Below are 25707 nucleotides of genomic sequence, written 5' to 3' on the forward strand. Positions count from 1 at the left end.
GTCTGTGCAGCTTGTGGTGTCCTCTCTCTCAATGGCTGGGTAGGATGAGGGGAGAGCAGGGAGCAGGTTTTACCGGAGACAATGCATGGTGCTGTCAAATGAGTTGAAAAGATTGTAGCTGCTTTCCAGGGTCTGGTTTGCCAAATGATGTCCTCATATTAGCCTCTGCTGGAAAATGTCAACAGAACGAAGACAATTAATAATTGAACCGGGAAAGAAACTCAAGACTGTAAAATTGACATCAAAAGACAATCAAATTGAAAAGGTTGTGATTGAGTAAACAAGGTCTATTTTAAAGATTATGCTTTGTCAGTTTGAAGCTACAAAATGAAACGAGACATAACTAAACAATTATTTGATTAATTGATTAGTAAATCATCAGAGTATCAAATGTCCACTGTTGCGGATTTTCTCTTTTTATATAACACTGTATATGCAATAACTGCAAGTGTGCGATGAACAATTCATTCATTCCTTTCTTTATATGAATTTAAAACATTAAAAAAATGTTAATGAACAACAGCTACATTAACCAATATTCATTGTTGCTGTGGAAAAGTCAGCTATGAATCAGGGCTAATATCATTGCGACTGCCAAAAAAGATGTAGAAATTCAGAAAATAAGTCTAACAGGAAATCCCTACAATTATGCATTTCTTGAAGGTTAAAACCACCCCATTGTATCCTCTCACTACACTGAAATAAATATATATAATCAAGTCGAAACTTGTAAAATTGAATCAAGGATTTATAATAAGTTTGAACATTTACTTTTAATGGAAATCATGTGCCTTATAGTACATTTACATTAGCTGCATATTTAAGTGTATTCAGTGATGTACATGCAGTAATTCACAATTTCAACAAATGCAAAAGCACAGCTAAACACAGAGAACAACTTAGGCTCCATGATTCTGCTGGTTTAACTATTTCATCTTTAATAGTGACAACTTGCGTTTAAAAATCGGACACCTGCTGTTTTTACCTGGGGAAATATCACGAAACATGAAGGCCGACGTTTTACGGGCAGTGGAAACGGTAAACGCTATGATGCTGCGGCTCAGGTAAAAGCCCATAAAAACGCACGCACGCACGTATACGCACACGCACGCATCTTGTCCTGTTTGACTTTTCAACGATGCACACAGCCTGCCGCCTTTAAGCTGGACGGCTTGTCAGAGATGGCAGTTCCACTGACAACTATTTCCCCCTGTTTGCCCTTCAATAATGCCTTCGCCCTTTCCGCTGGAGCGTCATCTTCCACCCAGAGAGCCCAACATGAGTTTCCCCGGCGTGGCGCATGACGCGCGGAGCGGCCGCAGACGGTGGCATACTTTACCTTTGTCAGAGGCGAGAAAACAGCCGCACGGCACAGCAGCAGGTTGAAATTAAATCCTCTACGTTGCCCTCCTGCTCTCATTGAGCAATGTGTGACCGCTCTCTGCTCTCCAGCCACAGAGGAGGAGCTTTGGAGGAGAGAGAGAGAGAAAAAAAATGCTTTTCCAACTGCGCTCACCTCTCTCCCTTACAAAAGCAGCAGCAGCAGCAGTGGCGGCGGTACCCACCCCGTCTCGGATGAGAGGAGGGAGAGGAAAAATCTTTAATAGAAAAAAAATCGCCCGGGTCAAAAATACCTTGCTAATGTAGCAGAATATTGTGCTGGGCTGGGCTGCCCACGTGAACCGCTTGGTTTATTAATAAAGCCAGGTAAGCGACAGGCAGCGCATCCTTCCCTGCTCGCTTCGCGCGGTGGGGGCTTTGGTGATGTTGCATTTTGAGGGAGGAGTTGCCGTGGTTACACAAGGCAGTATTTCCACTGGTACCTTGTTTTTATTTGTATTGTATTATTAGCATTATTCCTCTAATGACTGAACAGGTGGATATGCTTCAGCGCTGTTGCAGATTGGAGTGCAGGCATATAACCTTGACATAGGTCATTTCAAGGTTATATGCAGGGGGTGGATCCACTGGAACGTGCAGCTATAGGAGCAGCATCATTGTTTGTTTCTCCCACAAATTACTCTTCTTCTCACTTAAGATAGAGTCCAATATTTTATAATATCATTTTTATTTATATATTTTGTGCTTTTGGGGAATTTATTTATTAGTTTTTCTTGCCATGCGTTTGAAGGAGAGGATTGATACAAATCTCAATGTATGTTTGATATGAAGAAAATCTCTCTTCCAGCAAGTTCACCTATTGTAACTTATTTCTTTATTTTGTACAAATACCCACGTGTTAAAGGGACATGTTCTAGGTTTTGGGAAATTATTTCTTGGTCGGGTGCAGTGACAACTTTATTCATGCAGAATAAACAAACAAAAAGCGATATGTAAATGTGTGCGCTTTAGAGGCCGTAGAGGTGGATTTTGTTAACCTTGGCCGATCCAGAATATAACTTCCAGTCTTCATGCTAAACTAACTGCCGGCTGGCTTCAGCTTCATATTGAGCTAACAGATGTAAGATTGATCTTCTCATCTATTTCTCGGCAATTCCCAATTTGTTGAACATTTCCATCAATATCTTGATTTATTTAAAAAGAAATGTTGTTCCATTGCCAAATGGGAGAGTGAACACTAATAAAAAAAAAGGTGACAAATGCATACCAGCTTGCTTCATTTTGAATAAGTCAGCCAATACCCAGCCCTCATCTGACATAACCTTCATGCCACCGCCCCGCGGGTCGCCATGTTTCCCCCTCATGTCAAAGAAAGCCCCCAACCACTTAGCATTAGTCGAACAAACGCTGTTTGATAGACGCAGACACGCAATCTCTACACAGTGTGACAAAGTACGTGTGACACTAATGGCCTGGTGCTGTATAATAAATCATGATTCACTGACCTCATTGATTGCACCCTTTCCTCTGCTCTCATCTCCTCCAGCTGCCTTTTGTTACCTAACAGGAAACAGAGGCCGACAGCATGAGTTACCTTGGATTATCAATAGTCAGATGTTTTTGTGACGACTTTCATGGCAGTCCAGAGTTTTCAAGCTTAATACTTATTTTAATTTGACACCTGTATGGTGGCATCGACCTTTTTGTCTTTGCAAGAAAGCTTGTTTCCTAAAATGTCAAACTATTCCTCTAACCTTGAAGGCTCAACCTCCATTGTGCAATGTCAATCATAATTCCCCCGTCACAGGCCCTTCAAGTGACATCCTGTCACACTCAGAGGCCCAGAAGACAACTCAAAGGGGTTGAGTTTGATCGCCTCACTACATTTATCGCCACTGGGCGTCCTCGGCAACCATGCAGTCACACGTTTTTTCTGCAGGAGCAAACTGGTGCCTGTCCTGATTAAAAGGAGGATTTGATTGGTGAATGAACACATAAGTAGGCTACATCATCTATCAGATCAGATGGTTGAGACGATAAGACCGGGCTTTGAGACGGTGTCTTTGTCACTGAACCAACTGTCAATTTGGAAAATTAAGGGTCATTCCACCGATTTCACAATACTCGTCATGATGAGTATTTTACACTCACACACTTGAAATGTTTCACAGAAAACCTGCATAATACACTTGAGGCTTGGTGTTTGAAAGAAGAGTTTAGAGGGCAATAAGAGTCTAATTGTAGAAAGGAGCTAAAATAAAAGGCATCCATGCAGTTTCTGCTCAGTTGGACTATTGGTCGGATAAAACAAAACATTCAGTTATTGTTATGTTTTATAGACCCAACGATTGATTATTTGAAAAATAATGCTTAGATTATAAGAAAATAAAAAAATATAAATAAAATGTATAAACATAATCGTTAGTTGCAGCCATACCTAATGTTCACATGAGTTTGACAGTTTTTAGCAAATTATGTTTTGAAGAAGACTCCATCAATCGGCTTTTTTTAATCTGAATTGAGGAACAGAAAAGACTGCATAAATCAATGGGATTCATTTCAGGTGTGTTGACCATGTGTGTGCACCTGGCCGTAGGGAAATGTGATAGTAAACCACAGAAGTTAGTCTGAATACTGACTGTACAGCAAGGTATGTCACAAAAGCTGATCCATGTCTTTAAAATGTCACGTTTAGCTGTATGAGCCCATGCATCAGATCGATAGACATAATCATCATAAAGTGCACTCTGCGCCTGTGATCCCAGTTCTTCAAATTGTATCTCTCAATATTTTTGCCTATCAAATGAGATCCCATCCAGGCCCTTGTCAGCTCTTTTTCAACAATGGCCCCCCAGTGCACACACCGCCAATCCTCCATCCCGCCAGACAGACCACTCCTGATCTGGCTGCATTTCCAGCCTAAAAGTGATGACTGGCCGCGGGTCATGTGGGTTGTGGTGGGGAGGAAGGGGTTTTTGAGGGGTGATGTGCCAGTTGTTTTGATTTGGCTGAAATCTGTGCTGTGACAAAAACAACAGAAATTTCCATGCTGGCCCTGCCCCCCACCCGGTCCACCCTCGCTTTGGCCCGGCAGCTAAATCCGAGCCTTTGTGTCCCACATAGTTGTATGGATTTGTCAGCAATGGGGCAGGGGCAGTGGGGGGTAGATAGGGTGATGATAACCAAGCAAGTTTTTTCCGGTGAAGAGGGAAGAACAATTGACTGAAACAAGGTATTGAATTAGCTCCATTATACAAGTCATGTTTGTTCATAACCAGCGCCAGAAGCAGTTTGGTCCTGCAGATGAGGAAAGCAGCTAAATTGGAGAGTCCCAAGATAAGCTTTTTCTAAGAGACTTGCTCCGGATTAGATGTTGAAAGCCTCATATTAGCAACCCCCCACCACCACAAGTCTGTACAAAGAGGCTTGGACAGACCACCTGCCCCTTAGGAAAATGCGGTCAGCAAAACAAAATGGGCATAGGCACCAATGGGATGCTCAGATGGTAAATAGTGAATCCATGAGGCTCTTAAAACAGCTGAGTAAATGTATTCAAAAAGACAAATGGTCTGCGAGTTAAAAACACAGAGGCAAGAGTATTCAAAGATAAAGTGGGAGAGACCATTTTAGCTGAAAATCAGGGGTGAATGGGAATATGCATTTTAGCAGCAGCAGCTCTGAAGAGATTAATGAATTGATAATCCACCGGTAGGACTGATCACTAAGTGCTGGAGCTGATTAGATACGAGCCCACAGTGTGAAAGTGAGACCCTACTTTTACTGGTGGTCCATTTAAAAACACATGGTGCAGCCCAAATTATTTTAATGAGATCTAAAATGTTGCCTTGGTTATGTTTCAATAAGTCAATTAACTGTACTCCATGTTGTTTGGTGTGAAATGTTACATAATCGCTATATTATTTGGAAAAATTGTCAACGTACAACAGTCGGAAATCAATTCTGGTGGGAAAAGTGTACTTAGCTCAATGCTAACGTCAGTTTGTTAGCATCCTCACAAAGACAATGCAAACATGCTGTCGTTTGACAGGTGTGATGTTCCCCGTGCTGACAGTCTTAACTTACGAGTATTATTAGCATGCTTACTTTTGCACTTCACACAAAGTCCAGCTGAGGCTGATGTGAGTGTCTTTAGATTTGCAGCCATTTGTTCATGTGCCAAAAGTATTGGACAAACGTGTGGAGACGGAGTGAAGTCTCGAGCTTAAGATGGTGCTATATGAAATATCACGGGATCCCCAAAGTTATTGCAATTAATCCTGAGTGGAACAGAAATGCTGACACCAAATTGAATTGCAATCTATCCAATCTTTGTTGACATATTTAGGTAAAAGTCAACCTCCTGCTGGCACAAGTAATTTGGATTCATCCTCTGAGGACCTTGACTGCCTGTGCACAATTTCCTGGCATTGCATACAGTAGTTGAAATGTATAATATCAAAGTGGTGGACCGACTAAGAGAACAAAGTTTCCATCCGTTCAGCCAGCATTGACAAAAAAAAAGTTTCTTTAAAGTATAAAATGTAAACTGCACTTCAGGCTTCCAAACTCCTGGAAACAAAAACTAGAACACATTACCGTCCTCAACCCTGTGTCGTGATTATTCTAATTCTGACATTATTTCAAATCACAGATCAAAAAGGGGCTTTATGCCACTAGCAGACATTTGCATGTACTTACTGTATTTTTACCTGCTTGTGTGCATTTATCAAAATAGTCAGACAACTCAACATTTATTTAACATAAAATAATATTTTTCCGACAGCTAGAATAGGTATAAAATCAGTCACTACAGACAGAGAGCACGGGGGTCTCAACTTGAATCTGTTGTGGAGGGCAGGTACGAGTGTATTTTATCCAGGATAAGTCTGAGTGTTTACCAGGATGCTAAACTTGGAATGATTACAAACTGGATTGCTTGCATACCTTTTGTATCATCAGTAGGCTACAATTAGTCAGTTCTACAGAAACTATAGATTACATTTGACTGGAAGCTACATTGTGTATTAAAGTCAAATATATAATCTTTAGTAGATTTATCTGCTGGGGTCATGAGCTTAGCTGTTGTATAAATCCAATCAATCTTTGCCTTTTGTGATCGTACAAAATGTAACTATTGCAGGACAATGCCACTGAAAGACACAAGGGACAAAAGAGTCACATTAATCTGAACATGGCGCTTAATATTTTATAGCTGAACATCCATGAGATGTGACCACAAAGACCAGATTGCAACGTTTGTTGGAGGCAATTTCATACGAGGGTTTCAAGGTTCAAATGAACAACAATATTGTGGACTGGAGCCTATATATCTGTCATTGAGATGCCTGATGTGGAGGAGGGCAGCATTGATACAGGATGTGTGCTGCATTATAAGGTTAATCCTTCTGCCAACCACCACGCAGATGGGCTGGCCTGCCGGGTAGCAGGGACGAGGTCCCAGGGTGAAGAAGTTGAAAATCGTTGCTGACAGGTTACGAAAAAAGTACTGCGCTCGGGCAAACTGAAAAAAAGTTGAAAAATGTTTCATGCTCTGATGTCATTAGGAAGGCAAAAGCAGAGCTGTAATCCTATTTTAATCGCAGTGGATTTATTAAACAGGAGCAGCAGGTTTAAATCTCAGCAGATTACACAGAAGGCCCAAGGAGATGTGGAGAGGGGAGGTCGGAGAGGCTTGCGTAATCAAGTGCACTTACGGTGATATGGTTCATCTTTGACGAGTCAGGACCGCTGGAGTAGGAGCCACGGGTGACAGGGGACTCCTCCAAATGTGAGGAGTAAATACAATCTGAATGATCCAACCATCATTCATTTATTGACATGTTGTTGGAAGATCTAAATTAAATATTCCATTGAGATGTCTTAGAATAATTACTGCTGGCAAGATTAAGACAGAGTGCCTGCAGATGTTACTAATTATTTGGACGTGTGTGTGTGTGTGTGTGTGTGTGTGTGTGCGTGTGCGTGTGCGTGCACCGCAGTGTCTCTTGGAGCAAATCTCCTTGGCACTCTTTGTCAAAGACCTTGATTCTCGTGAAGAACTGGTTAAGCCCAGGTCGCGTCACATCTGGACTTAATCAAATCAATCCCTGAACAGAACATGTAGGACGAGCCTCAACCCCCGAGATGTCATCATTAATAAAAAGTTTCCAATTAAATAAACAATGGGTGCAGAAAATGGTATTCATGTTTGTCTTATTGCTCGTCACACATTCACAAAATATGTTGTGGAAATGCGATCTTGCTACTCGCGTGTGTAACTCAACATAAGGGACATTTCCATATAACAAACATGGCAATTAATAATAAATGTGTCTCTCTCTCTCTCTCTCACATGGACTAGTTCTGTCTTACAAGTAAAAAAATAAATATTAATACTGCTCCTGACTGGACCAAGTTAATGCACCAATTGTTAGAGGCAACGTTGTAAGTATTCAATTAGCATCGAGTTGTATAATGGATTTTTTGGGAAACAATATTCCCAGGTGCACTGATTAATCTCCAAACAATGCACAATAATGAACTTCCAGCCCATATGGATTTCTGACTGAGTTAAGCATGACTCCAGACAGTTTCACGGCTTAAAAGCGGATGTGAAACGCGCCAGCGCTCTGTACAGAGCCTCGCTTTGTCACTGAACTTTGCCTTTGCCAAATATTTTGTCTTAAAGGACGCCAAGCTCACCATCTGTTGGCTGTGCTTGGCACATGTCTGTTTTGTGACAAAACACGTCTTTGATAGGGAGCCATTTTGAGCTATTTCTCTTGTTTTTTCAGAGCAAGGGAGTGTGCTACCTGGATATTGGCTGGTATCGTGCATGGCATGTACATTAAAAAGGACTTTTCAAAGGGTGATCCGTTGGACAGGTTTAACAAAATAGTTAGACGTATAATTGCAACAATTTTGACACATTTTGGATGACTCGTAAGTCTCTTACAGATGACTTTTGATAAAGCATTTTGGGAAGAAACTAAACTAAAATACAGCCTTGACTCTTTTGAGATATTAAAGAATCAACATTTACATTTTTGCAAAATTCCCGAAACAGAATTTTGCAAAAATGTATATGTTGATTAAAAATGTGTGTGTACTTCAAACAACCCGAATGTTTTACTGTATTAGATCATATCAGACTAAATGGGAAGCAACATATCTACTATTGCTCTGGATGATGTCTTTGTGAATTTGGGAGCACCATACAGATGCTGGCGTTTGCATAGAAATTATCATTACTCCAGGGCACCTGCAGGGTCGTTTACATCAAAACGTCCTTGTCCAACACAGATCTAAAAAGAAGCTCCCTTATTCTTTAGAAAACTCACAATTCTTAGTGAACTCCTATTTTGATAATATATTAGATTTTTGGTTAAAAGGGACTTTGTTGAAACTAAATAGGGTATGCGCATGCATACATTTCTTCACGACGCCAACCAACAACTGTCAGGTATCTTCAACTAGCACACAACTGCTGCCATCTACTGGACAACCCATACACTGCATTTACATTAAAAACAAAAATGTTCTCCTTTTGGTGTACAGTCACTGACTTTGCTCCTTGGTTTTGTAAAGTCCCCTTTAGGAGGAATTAACTGTCGATGGGCTTTTTTGCAATGTTTTGACTTGCCAAGCAGGAAAAACACAGGTGCAACTAATCACTTTAATTAGGCTTTAGGTGTGCCAGTAAGCCATGTCAGCAGGCAAGCGAGAACAATAGCAGAGTGCTGGAACTTGAAAATGTAAATGGAGGGAGCAATCATTACAATTATTGGTTTAACCTGTGCTTTGTCCTGCAGAGACATGTCTTAAATACAGACCCTCAGCCAAGAGGGTTTTCTTGGATTTGTTAAAACAGTTTGCAAGAGCGATTTGTTTTGAAGTGAATTGTTTATCTGTGCCAATTGGTCACCCATACTTGTGTAAATGAGATGTGGAGATATTTTTTTTGGGACAATTCACAAATTAAATACGTATATTATATATATATAGATTTTCCCTTCAGAATAAAGAAAGCAATTGGCTAATGCAATACAAAAAATACATCAACTTTACCTTTCTATAATTGAATGAACATCCTATAATGTGTTATAGACTAATCCATGTGTGTAGTAAGAGCGAAACACCAGCAGGGGGCAGCATAACAGGGAACAGACGTGAAATAACCGAGGAACTTTAACCCGCAACACCCGCCTTGCTCCTTCCTCTTCCGGTATCGGCGACAGCAGGTATGGCGGCGCCCTGCTTTACTCTGGAACATAATGATTTCAAAATCCACTGTAATCCTACGTTTTAGAAGAAAATGTGATCGATGTCAAGTCATGATTATACTATGAACAAGTCCTTGTTTCTGACGATGTGACCATTGTTTTAGTTTTCGGTTTCTGTGAGACATTACAGAGATGCCGTGTCTGGGTCCTTAAGGCCGCTATCTATGGGTTGAGTTGTATGCGGCTAGCAGCTACGCTGAAATGCGTTTTAATACCGACAAATATTATTTACAAAGCGGTGTATGCTGATTTTTTATTTATTTATGTTGTAAACCTGAGTAACCCTTGGCTAGCAATGTTAGCATCATGTCCTAATGCTGAATATTTGTTTCTAGTTTCAACATGGTGCAGCGCCTGACTTACCGCCGTAGGTTGTCCTACAACACCGCCTCCAACAAAACCAGACTGTAAGTGATACTATATTTCTTTCTAACGCTACAGTGGCTGAGATGCCGCCTAACAAACACCATCGCATCTTCAGGTGTAAATGCTGCGTCTCATCATTGTTGTGTTGTGTTGCAGTTCCCGGACTCCTGGTAACCGTATTGTGTACCTGTACACCAAGAAAGTCGGCAAAGCTCCCAAGTCGGCATGTGGCATCTGCCCAGGAAGACTGCGTGGAGTAAGTACACCCATTGTAGTGAAAGTGTGTGTGTGTGTGTGTGTGTGTGTGTGTGAGAGAGATGCCGTGATGGGAGCATGCATTTTAGGTCTGTACGCCCCACATGGCGCTGGTCTCCTTATATACTGCCACTCATTTAAAAACAAATCAGTAGCAGTAGTTTATTAAAGTTACAGATCTATTGATATGTAACAACTCTTTATTTTGTAGATTAAACCAGGAAATTCAGTTTCTCTGACTAAATCTTGCAAGTCAAATGTTAGCTATGATTAGGTGGAGTGGATGAGCCTGTATGCTCAAAAGACGTTGCTGCAACAGCATCAACGCAGCTCTCTTGGCTAGCCGTTTCAGAAATAAATGCTGGACTTCTCCACCACATAATGCTACATAAAAACAACAGACGTATACTGATATTCAAATACTGTTCATGTGGTGCATGAGAACAATCTGGAGCAATCGCACGAGTTTTGGACTTGCCTTACTGACGAGCTGCCACAAATGCAAACAACTTATCAGACGTTGTGTTTCTCGCTTTGCATTGCGACAGTTTTATTGTGCTAAAAGTCATCAAAGTGATCTTAACATGGTGCTTCATGTTCTGCAAACATGATGGCATTTGTCACTTTTTTTTCTATAAAAGAGATGATGGATAATGATAGGAAGAGTGCTAGTTAACATTAGACTAGTATTTTCTGTAAGTGTACGATATACACTTACTAAACATGCACTTGGTGAACAAACATTTCGTGCATAGCAACAACATGAATGGCTAACACTAAATTTAAAGGCTGGAGGAGGTATCAAGATGTGGCAATTTGAGATCTGGCAGAAGAGAACTTATTTCATTAAAGATTTGTTCATGCTGTCTTCAACAAACTGGCTAAAACCAGTTATGTTAAATGCATCTATTACATTGGTAAACCTAAAAACAAGCTGTCTTAATGGAAACAATTTTCTTACGTAGTTTGTGCTGCAGAGATCTCACAAACTTGTGGACGGGTTTTCTTTCCTCAAAATATGGACCCGTCTTCTAGTGCTTTTGTAATGTTATGTCAGTATTCAGGACGGAAAGGCTAAAAGCAGGTTCATTTCGTATTGCAAAGTTATAATGTATTTTACACCTCAAAGCAAAAGTACACCACATATAAAGCTGTAGAACGGTGTAAAAAATGATGTAAAAAGTGTTGCTCACTGAATTCTAAGAAACCATACAGGTATTGCATTTATTACTGTGGTAGTATTCAAAACTTGTGCGCACTTTCAAGTTCTCGCCTCCTTTTATTCTTTTGATCGCGGGGTTCAAATCCTCCATCTTTCAGGATGCCTGGAAACATTTCAGTGTAGAGTTTGGTTGTTTTCAAGCATGCAGACCGTTTCCATGTTCCACCACATTTTATGTTTTGGATACCTTTCCCCTGGTGGTGGTGTCTGTCTCATTGTGATTCTGTCTTGTAGATCCGGGCTGTTAGACCTCAGGTTCTAATGAGGCTTTCTAAGACCAAGAAGCACGTCAGCAGGGCCTACGGAGGCTCCATGTGCGCAAAGTGTGTGCGTGACAGGTGAGATGAGCGTTTCCCTTCTCATTTGTTGTTGAGAAACTGGAGTAATGCATTTGTCTTGATGGAGGCTGATAAGTGGTCCCCTCTACTATTCGGAGCAGTTAATCGGCAACATGGAAATGAGAGTCCAGTCTCTGATTGATTGCATTGATGGAAGTTGTTGATGGCTCATGCATTATTTCTAAATTTTCTCTGTTTTGCTTTCATTCTCAGGATCAAGCGTGCTTTCCTGATTGAGGAGCAGAAGATCGTCGTCAAGGTGCTCAAGGCACAGGCACAGAGCCAGAAATCTAAGTAAAATGTGTATTTGTATACAATAAAAAATGACAAACAAATCCATTTTCTATTGTAATTTATGATGTCTTGGTGTGTTTAATTGAAAAGGAAGAACATCTTTGTGACTAGGTTTGAATTGAAACAAATCTAGATTTATTGCTAATTTGAACAAATGCTAAAATAATTCTATTTGAATCGGGTTTAACATGATGCATACATGTATGTGTTTAAAATTAAACAAATGACAAAGATACCTGACTTATTGAAAAAAAACCTTTTTAAATATACCGTTCTATTTGTAATAGATATATACTTTATTAATCCCCAGGGGAACATTTCTTAATGTTGGGACGGGATGACACCGACCGATAAACTAAATATGTGTATGCAGTGATTTTGTGAAGATTGAACAATTTTATTTAGAACAAAGGATCCATCCTGATTAGTAAATAAGAGATGTTAGTGTCCATAATGAAGCATATATCCACGATTAAGCAGTAGAACATCACAACCAAGCTACTGGAAATAAATCACTGTATTGTATACATTTATAAACATTTACATGTAGTACAACAAAGTCAATTACATTTATGAAACTCATGAATGTTGTGGCTACAAGAAATTGGAAATACGAGTCAAAAGCTTTTTATTTAGCAGAAATTGCATTATACATTAAATCATTTACTATAATAAAGATACTTATTTGGGAAGTGTTTGTGCATGGACGCGGTGCATCACACTAAAGTCACCGAATAACATCTGTGTATTTATACGCGTGGACGTGGACTGCCCAGTGCCGAGGGAAAAAGCATGTACTTCCGGGACACGTCAACATAGTGGCTTCGCAGACGGATCCCAGCCGAGCGAGAGCATCTATCCTGTAGAGAGAGGCATTTCTTTTCCAGTCATGGAGACATTGTACAGTGTTCCGTTTGCCTTGCTTGAATGCCCCAATGTGAAGCTGAAGAAGCCGTCGTGGCTGCACATGCCGTCGGCCATGACTGTGTACGCGGGCGTTATCGTGTCCTACTTTCTCATCACCGGAGGTAAATAAATGCTAATGCTACATTGCTAGCTTGTTAGCGATGAATACACTCTGTCTCGGCGTGTCGTGAAAAAGGGTTAAAGTTGATTCATGTGCGGTGTATATAATGCCAGATAACATTAAATGCATTTGGTTGTATTTATGAAACAACTTGTTGGATTTAACGCAATGGACGAGAGAGTAAGTTGAGAGCTAGCGAGCTAACCGTGCAGTTGAGCTAACACCAGAGTGCATCTTGGTCTATTTATCGTTGCACTCAAATGTGATTTATTTGGGTCAAGCAGTAATGTTAGTAAGGCAAGTTTAGTTGTATAGCACATTTCAACAAGGCGATTCAAAGTGCTTCACATAAAACCATTTAACGCATCAACACATAATGCAAACAAGATGTAAAAACTATTAAGAACATTCATTAAAACAAAGAAATAAAATGCAGTAGTGAGATGCAGAAATTGATTAATATCATTGAATCTGGTTCAATTAAAGGCAACAGGACACACAAAAGTCTTCAATCTGGATTTAGTAGTGGAAATCACGTTGTCAGTCAGATTAAGTAGCTCTGTTGTGTTTTAACATGCTGTGACTTGATCTCCCCCACATCATAGGCATCATCTACGATGTTATTGTAGAGCCACCGAGTGTGGGTTCAATGACCGATGAGCACGGACACCAGCGACCAGTGGCCTTTTTGGCTTACAGGTATGTCAGTCAACATCTTGTGAGCACCTCGACACGCTGCAGGCGGTGACATTCATGTCATATTTAAGCCACAGTAAATGACACATTGCCAATGCAAGTATGTTTGTTTTTCAGAGTAAATGGACAATACATTATGGAGGGACTGGCTTCCAGTTTCCTTTTCACAATGGGAGGCCTGGGCTTTATCATCCTGGACCGCTCCAATGCACCAAACATTCCCAAACTCAACCGCTTCCTGTTGCTCTTCATCGGTTTTGTCAGCGTGCTCCTCAGCTTTTTCATGGCCAGAGTATTCATGCGCATGAAGCTGCCGTAAGTCTAAAGCTTTTTTCCTTTCTACACCTGTACAATTTCTTATTCTAGCACCAATCTGTGTCCTCGTAAAGTCACAGACGGCCCGTAATTCTACTGTCACAATGTCGTAACAAATGAATAATTTGTCTTTTCAGAGGATACCTCATGGGCTAAAGACAAAAGGAGCAGACTTCAAAATATTTGGAAGGACAGAGGACATCAACACATGGGTGTCAAACTCAATTATGGATAAACGCAACCCTTTCTATAATCAACCAGAGGATTGAAAGCACTGACCTTGCTCAAGAAATTAGACCTGGCTGCACTGACGTCCCGCACTGGCTCTGTCTCATTGGTGTTCTTTGACTTTCTTCCCTTTCTCCATCTCCAAATTTCCAAACAAACTGATGCAGCATAGGAGCATCACAGCCACATCATTATGATATCCAGGCCCCTCCCAGTGTAGTGCATCTGTACCATACTCAAGAAACTAGATTTGACAAAAAATGCTATTTCTTAGTCACTGGAGGAGAGAAAGTGGATGTTACTGAACACCGTTGGCATGGAGCCACTGGTTTTGAATCGGGATTAGCATCATATTAATCATTTAAAGGGCAGTCTAAACAATGTTTAAGTTGTACGTTTTTGTAAAGAAATCGTAAAAAAGGCCTATAACTTGTCACAGTTGCATTTTTGTACAAGGATCTGAAATAAATCTTTTTTTCAGAGCTCCTCGATGTCGTCATATGTATGTACGGTTCTCTATATAAACAGTTAGTTATTTTCACACATCGTGTCAAGAAATACACCGGTCAAAAATGAATTTATATACATTTTGTGTCCTGTTTGTAGGAGATACGTCTGCACAAGAATTGTGATTTGTCCTCCAGGAGATGGCCCCAAAGAGCTACCAGGCAGAAGTGTTTCCTGGCCATTGCCACATTGTACTGAGGTGAAACCTCCAGTATCAAGACCGCACTGGACAGTGACTTCAGTTCTGAGCCGCTAATGTGATATAAGAGAGACATATTAGTCGTGGTTATCCATCCTAAGGGCAATTTAAGTGGGTGCTTATGTTTATTGTGTCAACGCAAGAGGTTTTCGGGTTACCATTTCATATTATAAATAAATCACCACGGTCTGTGATTAAAAATATATATATATATTTTATATAAACCTCAGATTCAAATCATACCTCACAGTTCTGCATACTTGTTACTATTTGGTTCAGCAGAGCATGAAGTACACACCCCATTACACACTAAGTTGCAGTGTCTGCTAAAACACCATCTGTTGACAAAAGGTAGTTGGTTCTACCTCCTCCTAATCCTGTTTTTGCAGGGAGGGGAGTAACTCTGCTTTGTAAATGGAGATATGTCTTTGTTTTTCAGCTTTGTTAAAGCTGGAAAACAATTCCCACTCCTGATGCAATGTTAAGGTACCAGAAGGCCGAAAATAATCAGCTTCACATTTGTATGTCCAAGGCAAGAATTGCATGACAACGGGAAGCTTTTGGTCACTAGACTCTCATTACTTCAGATGTTCGACAAAAGGAAATCCCAGATCTTATAATCGCATCAGACGGAGCACACCTGTGCTGACATGCAAGTACACATGACATGAGAAAGGCAGTTCACAGCTGTACCGCCCCAAATCCAAATATTGTATACGTGTGCTCGGTGTACATGTGGTGCCGACTGATGGTAAATAATTGCCTAATGCACTCAAGAGGTAAAATACAATGGATCTACAAATTGGAAGTAATAAAAGGGGAAGCAGTCATAAAGTGTCGCTGTACTTTCAACCCTCCACATGCAAATGCTCAATCAAACTATAAAATACTTCCACTCACTTGTCTCTTCCTTAATTTTCCTTCTCTGCCTTCATCTTATAAATTGTTCCCAGTGGCTCTTGGATTTCTCTACGAGGTATTCATTTTCCTTTTTTTCCATTTAAGTACAAAGCTTCAATGTCTAAAAGTTGAAAGACATCAAATCATCCACATACAATACAATCGTGTGTTGGTCTATTTGCCTTTGTTCTGACCGGCCTGCTGGGATACTAAAGGATACTAAATGGCACTTCCTTCCCAATGTGTGGGTTGAGTTGGCCACTGTCCTCCTGTCTGCTCCTCTCACTGTTATAGAGAAAAGCCCTGGACTTTAGCCAACTCTCAGCCACCAGAGACTGAGAGAACATCTTGGTTTTTCATGAACACCATACATGTACTCTCTTTGACTGAGCACTAGAACATGCAAGGCGTTTTGGGAACCGTGTCCAGTCTCCGTTAAGATGGAACATGGGGACATTGTGAAACAGTTGCAGACTTGTCAAACAGTAGCTACTTTTCACCTTCATGTCTATTCCGCACGCATGCGATTCACTCGAACCACCCAGAGGGCAAAGGTCAGGGTCAGACTTCCCACAATTTATTAACAAAGTATCACATACAGCAATTTATTCAAAAAAGATTGACCACAAGAAAATATGTAATGGTCTAAACTGGTAGTTCACCCTTTCAACAAAAGTAAGTCATGTTTATAAATCAGTGAAACGTTATATGAATGCTTAAGACATTAAGACACAATTAGATTTTTTTTGACACAATACCTTTTGATTTACCAACATCTGGCTTCCCTGAAAATCATGGTCAAGTGCTTGTTGTCAGACATTCAAATTAAGAGTACACAGGTGTGTGTAGCGTGGAAGCTTCCACAATTAAGGGAATGTTTTGCACAAGGAAAAACAAACATAATAGAGATGTAGTTATGGGGAACAAGGGGCTTGATTCTCCAGCGCTGACTCTGTCTGTAGGCAGCGTCATGACCTGATGCGTTTGGTTTGTTGAGGAACTCCCCGACTGCTCCCTCCGCCGTGGGCGAACCCACTGGGATGCTGGTGTCCATTTTCATCAGCTGGCAGCTTGAGATAAAACCACGAGGAGATGAAGTTGAATGGAAAAATCAGTGAGGTTGGAAAATAAAGAAAATGTAAACATCTGTTGTGGTTGACCATGATACATGTGTCTTCTTCATGCACAATTTAATAAGCCTAAAGCTTTGGTCCAAATATCTAATTCAGATTGAGATTCAACTTTATTGTCATTGCACATAGTACAAGTACTTTGACAACGAAATGTAGTTTGCATCTGTCCAGAGTGCAAAAGAGAAGCAGTTAAGGTGCAATTTACTCAATCCTCTCGGACGCGTGGGAGAAAATGTTTGGCATTAAGGGCATTTAAAACAAGCAGAGTCGTACATACCGTTCTTTTACTGCTTTCATTCTCTACACTCAATGCATTGTGCAACGTCAAGCCCAATGCATCTTCAAGCTCTGGAAACACAACAACACAGACAATGAGAGTAATGAAGAGACTTAACTATTCTTTACCTCGATGCCTTTTTAAGGCACAAAAACCAGTAAGATGACAACGTGTTCCAGCGCATTCAAGACAACACCTGAGGAAAAAATGCACTGTGAAGGGAGCTTTGAAGTACCTGTGAGAATATGATCGATTTTCCCCACCACCAGGTCAGCATCCTCCGTCGTGAAGCACATGGGGGGCTTGAATTTGAGCACATTGCGATGCGGTCCGTCGGCACTAAGAAGGATGTACTGTTCCTTTAGCCTGGTGGGAAATATGAATTATTCTCTCCACACTGCATCAATATACACAATTAAACTAAGTGGCTCGTCATCTAGAAAAGGTGAGGTGGAACCAATGGTATTTGTGGCATGCAAGTGGACACCAAGCAGGCACACCTAACATTTGTAGTTACACCTGTGACAGCATGCCTGCTGTAAAAGCAACAACAAGGCACAGCTTATAGTGTAAAACCGGTTGTTTGAGTTGTTATTGAACCTTGATCGAATGTCAGGTACTGATATCTGAATAATAATGTGCTGCTGTAATCCTGTAATTTCCCCACTGAGGGACTAATAAAGGATTATCTTATTTTATCTTATAATACAAGTGGCATAACATGCAGCATTTTGCTTTCAAAAGCTGAAAATGAAACACCCACATGAAGGAGCTCTTATTTTCAAATATTATACACAGGAGTACATATGTTTTTACGATTCAACTTTACTCTCCCTCCATAAATTGATAAGCCTTAATGTGATAAGTGTTCTTCTCAGGGCACTAAAGCCGTCACACTGCTGGTGGAACTTTTCATGGCTCAGTTATCTCATCAGAGAATAGAGAACGCTGCAGAGCAGGATCAAGCAGCCTCTTTGCTTTAAATGCTGCATCGTATTTTGTATTATTATTAATATGACATGAATCACCAATCTGGGTTATCACACTTACCTATATATGACTTCTTGGGCTTCTGCTGTAGCAGGAGTAAGCTTCAACCGGTCCTTCACAAGCTCCACCCCAGCAAAGAGGCCTCGACCCCTGCAGGACGTAACGGCATTTGTATTAGTAAGCTCTGAACTCTGCTTCCTTCTCAGTGTGTGACACGTTGGCTAATAGATCTTACTTTTGGATCAAAGTAATATGATCTAAATGAAACCTTTTAAATTATAATCTACCACTTTGTTTGTATCATAGTGACAGGGAACATTTTCAATAGGAGCTTGTTAGAACATAATGGCAGCTGGAAGTCTAATGTAATTTGTTGAATTAAATGTTGGTCCAGGGATTACAGAAACATGACATACATATTCTGGAATCACAAACGCCAGTGTTCATATAGTCAGATATGATTCAGCAGTGTCCTGGTCACATCCTGTAACTGTGTTTGTGTATGTGTGTATGTATGTGTGTGTGTGTGTGTGTGTGTGTGTGTGTGTGTGTGTGTGTGTGTGTGTGTGTGTGTGTGTATGTGCTTACCTGACATCACCAATCAGTGGATGCTTCTCTTTCTGCTTCTCCAGCAAATCGGTCAGGTATCTCCCCACACGCAGCGCATTACCCTGGAGATCCTCTTTCGCGATCACATCTAGGACGGCCATACCGATGGCACACGACACTGGGTTACCGCCAAACTGAGAAATCCAAAACCCACACACACAGAGGAAAGATTACACCGCCGTTACACTCACAGCACCTGGGAAATCAGCTGCTTGATCATCATGAGAATCTGTATACTGAGGACAGAACCACACTCTATATGTATGAGGCTTACAATGACACAGTCCACATAGTTTTTTTGTTTATGCTAAACAACTGGCAACTACATGTGACTGGAAAAGATCCAAACTAACTGAAAATACATTACATTCTCCAAACTTTACTTGTTTCACAGGAAGTAACTGTAATCTGAGGCAAAACATACTGTCTTGGACAGAATGTATTTTTCCCCATAATGTGGAAAACAGATGTGTTGATACTCTTGGCAAATATAGACAAGGACATCATGTCAAGGACGAGGTCGGGTCAGTGACATTTTGGTTAATTTAATGTCTTCTCTGCCACCTGCCATTGTATTTTGTGTGTGTAGATCTACATTATATAAAACACTATAATATAATAATATAGAATATCAATTCTTCCTCATGCGCTTACAGTATTGAAATAGTCCATTCCAGACGACATGAAGGCCTCTGCCACCTCTTTGGTTGTGACTACACATGACATTGGGTGACCGTTGCCAATAGGCTTTCCCATTGTGACGATGTCAGGCACAAAATCCTCTCCCTGAAGCTGGAAGGCCCAGAAGTGTGTCCCAACACGCCCAAAGCCCACTTGGACTTCATCAGCGATGAAAACGCCTCCTGCCTCGCGGACGTGCCTGTAGAGTGGCAGATAGACCATGAGGGTGGAAATGCACTCTAATCAGTTACTCATTCTCCCAATAATGCACAAACTCACAAAAGCAACAAGATACAAGACAGTTATTTTCAAACTGGGGTCATCAAAGGAGAATGTTCGTTATAAAGACTTAGATATGCATTCTGGTGCAGCAGCTGATGTTTTTCTGAGTTTGTACTTTGCTTTAAGCATTTGTAACATCTGCAGTAACTTGGGTACATACTCTGCCACTTGCTGGAAATAGCCCATCGGGGGAATGACCTGCCCGCCACAACTCTGCAATGACTCAGCAATAAAGACGGCAATCTGCACAAGAGAAACCCATCAGGCCTATCAATCTAAAACCAGGCTGATGAACTGGAAAAGAGGAGTTCTAGCATCTTTGACCTGTTGGTCAGGTCACTTTGAAGTTGCACAAGCAAGAAAGAGGCAATCATTGAACGTTTGGACAGAAATTAACGTTAATGTACTGTAGGGCACTGTGGAGCAAAACAAAACACAAATGCGGGCTGTGTATTCACTTGACAACAGTCCACAGTTGTGTATTTCACAAGATCAGCAGGGTGTAACATTTAATCACATACATGTATCTCTCCAGTATCACATGGGTTATTGTACTCCTTTCGTCGGTTTCCTTCTGTAGGCGCATGTCTGCACAAACATCCATTAGAAACAATCTGTAAAATCCCTGGGCAGAAATCCCATCCCTCTCGCCAGTGGAAGTCGGGTTGGCTTGAGCTTTTCAATATACCATTAAGGGCCAACAACCTTGGACAATAAGAGTCCTCTACACAAGTTCTTTTGAACTGGTATTTGACCCTAAACACCAGAGTGCTTGGCCTGAACCTGAGAAATAGAAAGAAAGAAAAAGGTGGTAAATCTAATATGTATTCATAAATAAAAGGGGGTGATGATTCCATGTTGTTTTGTTGTTTTACTCAAGGAAATATGACATTGCATAAGACATTCTTTTGTTATTCAGGGCCATGTCCTTGAAGAAAAAAAGAGTAATTTAAAAATGCAAAATCCAGCAAATAACATGTGTCGCCATGTTTCTGCAGTGACTTCTGCTAACACAACAATGTCAAACACAAACTGTACCTTGCCTCCTTTTTCCTGGACTCTGTGTATTATATCTTTGACTTCATCTGCATATGCTGAGGCAGGGTCGGGGTGGTCTGCTCTGTATTTGCCTCTGTACACATCTGGGCTGGGAGCCTGTGTTACGGACGAGACGTTGAGATGATTAATAAAGCCGATTCAGCTGCGTCCTCATGGGTGTGTGTGTGCATGTGTGTGTAGAACATTAATTTACAAAAAAGAGGCAAATAAATTAGTAGGAAAAGTACAGTAGTCATGCTACATTTTCTTTATATTTGACTGTAGTGTTTGTCCAAAAATGCAATACATAATAAAAATAGAGGTGTTCCTCAGGATAGAAAAATAAATAAAACAGCTTGGAAACCAACGACGACAAGAGTCATCTTATTTCCTTTGTTACATTTTCAAATGATACACATTTTTGGTCGAACATATGTCGACACATTTTGCCACACTATACTCTAAAATCCATTATGGCTTGTGCTCTTCTGAAGTTTTATGTGCGCACATGTGGAAAACAGATAGGAGAGCTGGCCAGTAGTCCAGGCTCAGACAACACCTGGTAAAGCTCTCAAAAGAGCCTCTGTGGTTGTTCCTCCTATAGTAGGCGTCTCCAGAACCACAATTTGCTATGATGACACACACACAGACTTGCAAGGTGAAAACAACAGAGATCTTTTCTGTTTCACATTTTCAGTGTTAAGCCCAAGATGACCCTGATGACATCATCAAAGGTGGCTATTTTAATCATTATTTGAAGGTAAAATAAAGTGCCCCTTTAATTGTTGAATAAAAACATCCCATTAAAAAAAAGACATTGGGCCTCATGTAAGAACCACTCGCACTCGTTCGATTCATTCATTCGCATTTACCAATTTTCTCGTATATTGCGAATTAACTATTCTCAACACTCGCTGATTTACACAGAGCTGGGAGAGAACGTTAAGAAAAGTACATGAAAATGTTCTTGCACGAGGCCCATTATAACTGAGTCTAGTCAGTTAGTTGAAAATGGTATCACAAAAAAAAAAAAAGTGTTCAACCTAGCTTAATGAAATAAAAAACTAGTTTACAAAAATCAAACAATTATTTGAATATAGACATCTCACAAACAGGTTTTGCTAAGGGCCTGGAAAAGTAGCGGGGAAAAGAAAAAGCACTCACCACATGGACTGATTGATTCTGCTCAGTATCTGACATGTGGTGGAACTTATACGGACTGATGTCAATGAGCGATGAGACATGGCCGTGATACGCACTGCAAACAAAGCAAACACATGCAGGCCACGGACCAAACCAGTCAGTTCTCTCACTTGCAATAGGCCCCAAAATTCATTTGGACATCATGTGTCGTTGATGAAATGACCGATGGCCTGTACTTAGTGTGTCTCAGCCATTCCAGTGAGTCAGCATGCACAATACCAGGGCCCTGACGCAATTAAACACATCCATATTTTATCCTATTCATTACACCTGTGTTGGCAGTTCAAAATGTCCGCTGTGAAAAGGGCCTATATCACATAGAGTGTGCAAAACATGGATATGTGAAGACATAACTATTTCCACTAGACAAAAGTATACCATATTTTAAAAGAATACATCGAAGAAAATGACATTTAGCTCATCTGGCACTGAACCAGGTGTTTTTGAACAATGACGAGGCAAAAACACTTACTTTTCCAACGTGATGACATCTTTGTGGCCAGTGTACTGCCATGCTAGCCGAAGGGCCAGGTCGTTGGCTTCAGAGCTGAAGTTCAAAGGGGAAAGGGTTACTTTGAGTTACTCAGTCACTACAGAATACACAAGGGCCATGGATGTCTCTAGCACGTATTGTAAGGGCACATGAAGTGACACCTATGTATACAATTTAAAAGCGTAATTAAGCTTAAATAGCTTAAGTAGCTCGGTTAGTAATAGAATGAATTGCCCAACCCATACGTTGTTGTATTGCAACAATAGCCTCTTGCACATTGGCTCAACAGGTTAGTTATCTACCAGTTCTTTTCAGCGAAAATGGAATCACATTGCAAAATAACTCTGGACCTGAGAGTAAATATACAGCCTCCACATTGACTAGTTTTCTTCCACGCTAAGGTCAAACATGTAGACACACAAAAAAGTCGTTCCTGTTCACACTGCAGAAGCAAATATGTAACCAAGCACTGGTCTAGTTTGAGGGGGGTTGTCTCAAGCGCCTGTGCAAAGGCTAAGAAAGCTAGACATGCATTTTATTATGTTGTAGTTCTTTTGTCTCGTAATCCTATATGTTCTGACCTGAAATGTTCACTTTTAACTTTAACTTTTTATTTTATTTGTATGCATTAGTTCAACTTATTTTGTTGTTGTACATCATTATCGTACTTGAAAATCCAGACGGGCCAAAGGGTGAGCCATAGGATATGATCCGCCCCAACTGTCTAATTCTCTCACAAATGTTGTTCCCTCTTGGTTACAGTTAATTGATAGCCATTCTCTCAGGATACAGCTCAAGTAATTTAAGCCGACATGAGAAAAGATATGAATAAATGATAATTGCATCCGTCAATCAATTTCCCCTCGTACCCCGAGTTGACAAAGTAGCACACAGAAAGCTTGTCGGGCAGCGTGGCCTGCAGCCTCTGGGCGTACAGTCCGAGGTTGTCGTGCAAGAATCTCGAGTTGGTGTTGAGCATTTCCATCTGCTGCGCTCCGGCCTTCACTACATCCGGGTGGCAGTGGCCCACTGGGGAATGGAAGAAAGGATGCACACACAGGAATAGAACCGGTCCTCACGGTCAGGACAAAAAAACACGCTTCTGTAATTTGAAGCCAAAAACGTACCATGACCACTGATATTAAAAGGCACATAATTGGAGGCCATAGGTTTAAATGAAAGAGTGGTGAATGTGGTAGGCCAGGAGACATTTCTGTCTGTCTGCAAACTGTAGTGCAGCTTTAGTCACTCCGAATGAGGTGGACATTACATGAAAACACTGTAGAGCAGATCAGTTGGTCAAGTCAGTCTGCTCGTGCACTCCAGTGAAAAACAGTCCTCAAATATAACACCTCTATAGCGTTGAAGGTACATTTGAATGCCAGCCTAACACTGCCCGGTTTCTGATGGACATCAAAGTGATGTAAAAATAGATTATATTTGAATGTGTTTGAGTGTGTGTGTTTACCATGAGCCACATTGTTGATGCAATCCAGGTAGCTGTGTCCTTTTTCATCGTACATGTACTGGCCTTTGGCTTGCACAATCTTGATGGGGTCATGGCTGAAGAAAATCTTACAAGATGGCCTGCAGAGGAGCTAATATTGATATTTCCACACGTGCAAAATGTGCCCTTCACACTCTGATTTAGCAGGTTTTATGTTGTACAGTGATTAAGATATTGTCTACTGTGTGTAAAGGACACAACCGCAATAAATAGTGAATGAACTACTGCTTAGCTACAAATATACAACTTAAGTAAAAAATACAATTAATTTTCGAAATTAGTTGAGGGAAAAAAAGTTTCTACTATTTCATGCTGCCCTTATAGAAGTCTCTCGCAGTAACACGGAACCACTGTCATGTGGATTGACAACTTTGCGGCGCAATGTGACAGCTGGGTGTCAATGATCTTACCCAATGTGCTTCTTCCTCAGCTCTATAGTCTTCTTCTTCACAAATATTTCTCCAGACATCCTGCTGTTGTTGCGCTCAGAGAAAAAAAACGTACTCTTTCCTCCCCACTGACTCGAAGAGTAAGAGCAACATCTGCTTGAGCACAAATAACCCAGCTGTACCTATAGACAAGGGGCTGGACCACACGTGCGCGCGCGTCCAGGCAGAGAGAGAGAGAGAGAGAGAGAGAGAGAGAGAGAGAGAGAGAGAGAGAGAGAGAGAGAGAGAGCGAGCGAGACACACACACACACACACACACACACACACACACACACTCACAAACACACACACGCACACACGCTCTCTCGGTTTTACAGCTGGTCGCAGGTGCCTCGAGACTTTCAGGCTGTTTCAATAAACACCTGTTCTACTATGAAGGTAGATTTGTTTCTTTAATACGCAAAAAAGAAGAAGTAAAGAGCACATTTCTCGTTTGTAAGTAAATGATGTGTTAGTTTTGCCTACAAGTTGAGTTTGAACGTAGTGGGCAGGGCATACACTGCTGAATGGGCAAGGAGTTTCTATTGGTGGTTATAACTGGGCTCTTGGCACACACTAGGGTGGTTACGTGAGGAGACACGGAGGGAAGTTGACATTATATTGCTCTGTTTTGTCAACATTATTTTAAATGTAGCAGCACTTCACTTTGTTTTCATGTTGTTAGTGTCGCTTATCTTCATCGAGTGTAATACAAGACAGTGACATGGTTGTAACCTCATCAACTGAGAAAACCAAACTCATAGGATTAATTTTAAATTGTGTCATACATGCGTAGCTAACCTTAGCTAACACGGTCATGCATCAGGTGCATGTAACTGGGACTGCATGTCAACACAGCAGCCCTCCATGTCGTTCTTTAAAGAAAGAGACTCCACCACATTAACAACATGAAAACAATGTTGACAAAACAGAGCAATATAATGTCAACTTACCTCCGTGTCCTCCTCACGTAACCTTAGTTACCACGTAACCTGGAGTAAGTGTGTGCCAAGAGCGTATGCCCCGCCCACTACGTCCAAACTCAACTTGTAGCTTTTCGTTTTGAGGGCAAAGGTTTTTGATTTGAGAGCAGATA

At 40.9% G+C, this 25707-nt stretch overlaps 3 protein-coding genes across 3 annotated transcripts; 2 read left to right on the forward strand and 1 right to left on the reverse strand.

The window, feature by feature from the left end:
• The first annotated feature begins 9567 nt into the window (after positions 1 to 9567).
• Positions 9568 to 12160, forward strand: rpl34 (ribosomal protein L34). The gene is made up of 5 exons (XM_079215510.1): positions 9568 to 9581; positions 9959 to 10030; positions 10146 to 10245; positions 11701 to 11804; positions 12018 to 12160. Exons 2-5 carry the CDS (start codon positions 9966 to 9968, stop codon positions 12100 to 12102), a joined length of 354 nt encoding a protein of 117 aa, XP_079071636.1. The 5' UTR covers positions 9568 to 9581; positions 9959 to 9965; the 3' UTR covers positions 12103 to 12160.
• Positions 12161 to 12931: 771 nt separating this feature from the next.
• Positions 12932 to 14847, forward strand: ostc (oligosaccharyltransferase complex subunit). The gene is made up of 4 exons (XM_079215505.1): positions 12932 to 13126; positions 13731 to 13824; positions 13939 to 14136; positions 14274 to 14847. The coding sequence occupies exons 1-4, from the start codon at positions 12988 to 12990 to the stop codon at positions 14290 to 14292; spliced, it is 450 nt and encodes a 149-aa protein (XP_079071631.1). The 5' UTR covers positions 12932 to 12987; the 3' UTR covers positions 14293 to 14847.
• Positions 14848 to 16536: 1689 nt separating this feature from the next.
• etnppl (ethanolamine-phosphate phospho-lyase) lies at positions 16537 to 24652 on the reverse strand (the record flags this gene model as incomplete). The annotated part of the gene is made up of 13 exons (XM_079214707.1): positions 16537 to 17040; positions 17381 to 17451; positions 17616 to 17746; positions 18431 to 18520; positions 18959 to 19113; positions 19634 to 19859; positions 20103 to 20185; positions 20981 to 21097; positions 22145 to 22238; positions 22656 to 22730; positions 23546 to 23705; positions 24145 to 24263; positions 24594 to 24652. 13 exons carry the CDS (start codon positions 24650 to 24652, stop codon positions 16939 to 16941), a joined length of 1482 nt encoding a protein of 493 aa, XP_079070833.1. The 3' UTR covers positions 16537 to 16938.
• Positions 24653 to 25707: the final 1055 nt, after the last annotated feature.

The sequence above is a fragment of the Taurulus bubalis genome, assembly GCF_910589615.1.
Source record: "Taurulus bubalis genome assembly, chromosome: 3".
Taxonomy (NCBI): Eukaryota; Metazoa; Chordata; class Actinopteri; order Perciformes; family Cottidae; genus Taurulus; species Taurulus bubalis.